The sequence below is a fragment of the Rhinatrema bivittatum genome, chromosome 3 (genome assembly GCF_901001135.1).
Source record: "Rhinatrema bivittatum chromosome 3, aRhiBiv1.1, whole genome shotgun sequence".
NCBI classification, from domain to species: Eukaryota; Metazoa; Chordata; class Amphibia; order Gymnophiona; family Rhinatrematidae; genus Rhinatrema; species Rhinatrema bivittatum.
This window is the reverse complement of record NC_042617.1, coordinates 529894410-529900409: the sequence shown is the minus strand read 5'-3', so window position 1 is coordinate 529900409 and position 6000 is coordinate 529894410. Positions and strand designations below refer to the sequence as shown.

At 41.7% G+C, this 6000-nt stretch overlaps 1 protein-coding gene across 2 annotated transcripts in view; it reads right to left on the bottom strand.

Annotated features, from left to right (window-relative positions):
* Positions 1 to 975: 975 nt before the first annotated feature.
* Positions 976 to 6000, bottom strand: part of DPYSL5 (dihydropyrimidinase like 5) — a 159981-nt gene continuing 154956 nt past the window's right edge. For both annotated transcript variants that reach the window (XM_029596282.1, XM_029596284.1), the window contains exon 12: positions 976 to 1713. In XM_029596282.1, coding sequence (XP_029452142.1) covers positions 1628 to 1713 — 86 coding nt within the window. In that variant the 3' untranslated portion in view covers positions 976 to 1627. The remainder of the gene's footprint in view (positions 1714 to 6000) is intronic.

Sequence of the window (6000 nt, the reverse complement as noted above, 5' to 3'; positions counted from 1 at the left end):
CATTCATTCCCCAACACATTCAGCAACAGTTCTCTTCTCTTCAGTTGCAATAGAGAAAAGCAAGCCCTGGTCGCAGCTGTAACTGTCTAGCCTAGTGGTCACAGACCACAACTGTGAACCTGAACATCCTGTCTCACTTCCACTATCACCACGTGACCTCCCTCAGGCCACTATGTTCAGAGATTTTGTAAACATGTGATATGCATTGTACGACGACAGTGCTATGCAAAACCCAGGTATTATTACATCCAAACCTCAAACACGATGACAAGCAACTGTTGGCGTCTTCACCACAAGGGAGCAAAATGTATCATTGATATACTATCTGAATCTTGCAAAGCACCCTCCATGCCAAACCCTGGCTTGACTAGTCTCACTTTACCTCTCACACCGCTGCATCTTTTTATGGAGAAGGTGGGGAGACTGAAGGCTGTTCAGTAATGAACTGCAAAATTGGCTTCTGTAGAAGGGGAGGAAGATGTGAGCTGCCAACTAATCCCAAGTCACAAAAGGCATTTGGAGCTAGTCCTGGTTTTTCAAACTCCCTTCTCTAAGCATCTAAGCATATATTAGCAATTCCTCCTCTCTGCCCCCCCAAAATAAAAATCCTCCCCAGCACAAAAAAGAAGAAACCCAGAATGCTTTAGAGAAAGATGATTAACAAAATAAGGCCTGGCTCAAAGTGGATCTTGCTGCTTGGCTGCTCTAGTGCTTGGCAGCTGAACACGAGCAGGCCAGATTTATCCCTTCCCACGTCATCAGGTTAAACAGATAAAAGAAAACAAATCTTACATCCAAATGGCAAAGGGCTTCTCCACGATTCATTTTCCATGTAAAGGGCTATCAAGCCACTTTCCTCCACGACACACAAACAAGAGGCAGAAAACCATAGTGAAAAACTAAGTGCACGTCGCCTCTTCCCTACAACTGCCTGGCTAAACATCTCTCAGCACAGACCAAGCCAGGGAGAAAAGATTCTCCTCTAAAGGGGTTTATTTTGCAATCTTCCAAAATTATTATTTCAATTAGAAATTATTGTATGCCCAAAATAAAAGTAAAAATAATTAAAAACAAACATTAATGTTACCGACATGTAACCAGCATTTGGAGACAGCGCACACATAACACAGGGCAACTAAACCAAACGGGGAGAGGGGTTGTTGAAAGACATGGCCCATCTTACCTACAAAACATTTAGCTTTTTCCTTTCTTTTGCTTGCTCCTACTTTCTGCCTAGGGGATGATGAAGACTAAACTTAGTTTCCACCAATGGCAGACTTACTTTGTTCTCTAAAAATGAAACCATGCTTCAGTGCATTTTTTTTTTTGTAAATGTATCTCGCAGTGCGGCAATTCCTTCTCATCATGAACGAGTATACAAACATTAAGCTCCGAGGGCTCATGTTTCCGCAGGAACACATTACTAACTACATCATTCCAAAGTGCTTATTCTTTTCTGTCAATAAAAGAGTGACATTTTGTTATCTTGTCATACAGCTGAGAGTCCAGGTTGGACAGAGTCCTGTTTTCTTCCTGTTCCAGAAGCATGTCTTATTGGGTGAGGAGGGACGATCATGGAGTTGCAGGGTTTCTATTGTATCCAAGGAGAGAGTTGTGTCAGTGCTGTTTACCAGATTCCGCTGGATCTTCCTCCAGGAGGGGCAAGGATTCTGGCGGAGGCTCGTTTCGGGATGTGGTCATCAATCTGAGCACCTGAAAGACAGAAATAAAAAGTCATTGAAGGGTAGGTCAATGAATAAAACACAGGAATACAAGCCATTCTCCTCCAGGACTGGATGGTGCAATGGATATACCCGCTCTCCTCTCCTGGTCACCGGCTGAAATCCGACCAAGCCCACTCTTAAATTATAGTTGGTACTATCTGTTGGCAGTCAGTGGGCCCATGTGAAATAAGTCAGGGTGATGAAGTAATCCAGCTTCTACTGGCTAAGACTATGAAAGCCATCACAACTGACACCATTACAATCTTTTCTATAAGAGGGCCCCCTTTATGCTCGAATATAATTGGGCAAAAATATTCATGTTGGAAAACTAGCTCAATGCTTGAATGTGAGTACTTCAGAACAGTGCAACAAAGAATTTCAATATATATAAAAATAAAGCACAAAGACTGAAAATAACTAACAGTCAGCAGAGACTTTTGATATTATAAAAGATGTTAACTTCATATATTAAAATCTTTTGTGTCAGGGATCTGTGGTACAATGGAGTTTGTTTAGATAGAGAATGCCTGCTAAAGGAAAAAAAGCAACAAGTCAGGGAGGTTTCCTCTCAGCAAGGGCAGTAAAACAGCACTGCTTACATTAAGAAAATAAAACAGAGCTGTAAGAGGCAAGCAACTGCATTCACACAGAAATAGGATGCAAGTAAGTACACCCACAGAACAGTACAGAAGCCCAAGTAGCTCAAAACACTTCAATATTAGCTAACTTAATAGAGTTCAGCACAGTGACATGAAACGTATTTCCAACACTATTTCCCTCACATGAATGTCACTTGCTATTATAATCTGTAAATAAGATCAAATCCTTACATGCAGAATTGATTCTTATTCTCCTGAAATGGAATGAGATTCAGCAGAGCAGGGGTGGCATTAGCCCTGAGTCTCAAGCACAGTGCCCCAAGATTCATCGTTCGGGCTGTGATGGAACTTAAGGGAAGACTGCTGGATTGGGCCCAGGCCTTGCAGTGGAAGAGAAGAGGTTGCTGAATGAGCCTGGGCCATGCCGTCAAAGCGAGAAGATTGCTGTGTCAGGCCTGGTCCATACAGCAGAAAAGAGGAGTTTACTGCATCAGGTCCTGGCTGCTCCACCAGATAGAAGGCTGCCATGTTGGACCCAAGCCCCATGGCCACAAAGAGAAGGCTGCCAGGTCCAGTCCACATGAGGGGGGAGGGAAGGAAGAGAAAGCTGCAGTGTTGGCTAGGCTGCTGCTTGAACCCTGCATATTCCAACATAAGAGTGAGAGAGCTTGAACCCTGCATATTCCAGTATAAGAGTGAGAGAGCTTGTGTGAGTAATAGCATGTGAGTGTGAGCAGAAGCCTGTGTGTGTGTGCGCACACGTGTTTGTGTATGGGCAAGAGCATGTGTGAGAGCTTGTGTGTATGTGTGAGCAATAGTGTGAGTGTGCGTGTGTGTGTGCGTGTGCGAGAGAGTCTCTGCATGGGCCCAAGAAAGAGGCTGCACTTCTTGCATGTTCCAGGGAGAGAGACTATGTACATGCATGAGATAGAGCAAGTGAAACATATGGGAGAGAGAAAGCATGTGAGAGAGCTTATGCATGAGCGTGTCTGTGTGTGTGAGAGAGAGCAAGTGCATGTGTGTGTGAGAGATGTCGCATTGGCCCAAGGAGGAGGTTGCTGCTGTCTGCACGTTTTGTGGAGAGAGAAAGCATGTTTGAAATTGTGTGAAAGTTTGTTTGAGAGAAGCTTGTGTGAGAGAGACACTGCGCAGGCCCCAAGGGGGAGGTTGCTGCTTCCTCTACATTCTGGGGACAGGGAGAGGAAGAGAAAGAGCATCTGTATGTATGTGTGTGAAAAAGCAAGCATGTGAGAACATATGAGGGAGGGAGAGAGAGAGCATGTGTGTGTGTGATTAAACAAGTGTGTGCAAGTAAGGGGAAAGTTTGTGTGCCCATTCCTTCATTAATCTGCAATAATCTCAGGATGACTGGAAATCAAAAGTCAAAAGTTCCCAGGTATAGAGAGTGGATGATTTTAAAAAATCCTTATTTGTTTTAATTATTGTGTGTTATCTGATGTGTTTGCTGTTTTGCAATATTTTATTGGTGTTTAGGAAAATTATTTTTTTAAATCAGTTTTTAATTGGATTTTTGTTGTCAGCTGCTTTGAAATATGTATTCATTTTATAATGTATGGTTTTACTATCATGATTTTTTTGAATTTCTTGGTTTTAGTTTCATATTTTAGTGGAATGGTGATGATTCTTTTTTCTATTGTTGCACTGCATACTGAGTCTGGATTATTGCAGTTTCCAGTTCTCGTCTATACATTTCCGTTTATACCTTATGGTCTCTTTATAATTGTGTTTGGTGAGAATTTGTCTGTTCTGTATGCATGACAAAGGTTAGGTATTCTGCTAGTCTGTAGTTTGTGTAGGGATCTACAGCACTTCAGCTTGTTATATTTTCATAATAGGAGTAGTAGTAGTGGACTTTTAGGGCCTGATGTAATATTTGTAGTGTATTTCCATAAGTAGGGTTGTTACTGTTTGAGTGCTGGCAGTTAGCACTATGTTGGTATTAGAGGTTTACTATATTGTAATTCTAATTCAGGGTTGTTTTTGTTTTTTTTTTTTTAAAGAGGATTCACTGTCAATTTGTTTTCAGCATTAAATTAAAGACAGCACAATTTTTAAATGTCTATAATACTGAAACCCAAAGGTTGTATGCAAGTGACTATGTGCTGTGCTATGCTGTGTCTGGGTCCAGCCGCCAGCTGTTAGGAGCACCTTAAGAAGAGGTCAATGAAGAGTAGGGATGATTGATACACTCATAATATTTCTATAGCACTGGGAAAAATGAGCAATACACATGCATGCACGCAATTAATGGACTACAGATTATGCTCCACCATTCTCACATTGAATCATGAGCACATCACTCATTGGTGGCCCTGTTGATCCATTGTTAGATTCTTTGCCACTATCCTCGGGATGCTAGAATAGAAGGAACAGGCGAATGACAGAGAGGCCAGTTCAGGGGCAATGATGGCAAATTTATGCAAAAGAGGGGAGAACCAGGTGATCAGGCTCCTCCCTCCCCCCAGTCCTGGTCTGTGGAAAAGTGGACAGCCCTGGGGGCACAGGGAAAACCTCTGGGCCCATGCCCCAGATCTTTGAAGTACCTACAAACGCTCCTGCAGCAGAGTTGGAAGGCAGCACCTCTTAGCCAGCCTGCTGCCCCTGTTTGCTGCCCTAGGCATAGGCATAATGAATGCCTACTGACAAATCCAGGCCTGGTGGGGAGAAGGTGTGAGAAAAATTGATGCTACCAATATAAACGTTTGCTACTCAAACTAAATGCCCTCAATGTTTTGCTATAGCCAACGTTCTCTCTAGTAATGTCATTTTGCAGGAGATTCAATATCCATTTTTAAATCATTTATATGTTTCACAACGTGGAGCCTTTCTAGCTAAACCACCGAATGTGTGCATTATTTTTATTTATTTATTTAAAGGCTTTTTTTTATACCGATATTAGTGGGTACATCATATCGGTTTACATCAAACGGTAGATGGAAAATACAATGAACAGGGACGGGGGAGGGGACAACAAAGTACAAATATCAAATGGTGGTTGGGACTCTGGGCCATGCTTTCTGGTCCTGCACTGTAATTCAGAGTTTCTGGCATAAAATATTGTCCTATAGGCAACACATTGTGGGTACTGTCATACCTTATGACTCTGTGTTTGTTCTATTTGCGGACCTATCTTCTTTTCATGAAAAAGGGCTTTTTACTTGGTAAGAAGACTAAATGTGCATTATTGGACAAATGAGCACTCACCTAGCATTGTACATTAGAGAATGCCCTACATCTTCTAGCTATGGAGAAGCTGGGTGCAAAGAAGGACTCTTAGGAAGAAACAGGTGGTCCTAAAAATTTGGACTCCTTATCTCATTGAGTAAAAAGTCAGATCCTGAATGATTTTTGAATATTATTGTTTGTGTTACTACTATTTTATCTTTTTTTTGTTCAATCACTTTGAGAGTGGCTTTCAGGGCTGATTAAGGTATTTGTTATATTTATGGTAATGGCTAGATGTAATCAATACCATAGCTGCTGAGTACTTGTTTCTTAATAGGGAGGGTAAAGAACTAGACCTCACTTTGTCAAGTATAATTTTTTTTTATTGTTGCTGAAAATTAATAAAACAGATGTAAAACTTTTAGTGCCATAAACTACAGCTCTATGAGGTGAATCTTAAGACCTGCGAATGGGTGCACGCACATGGACGC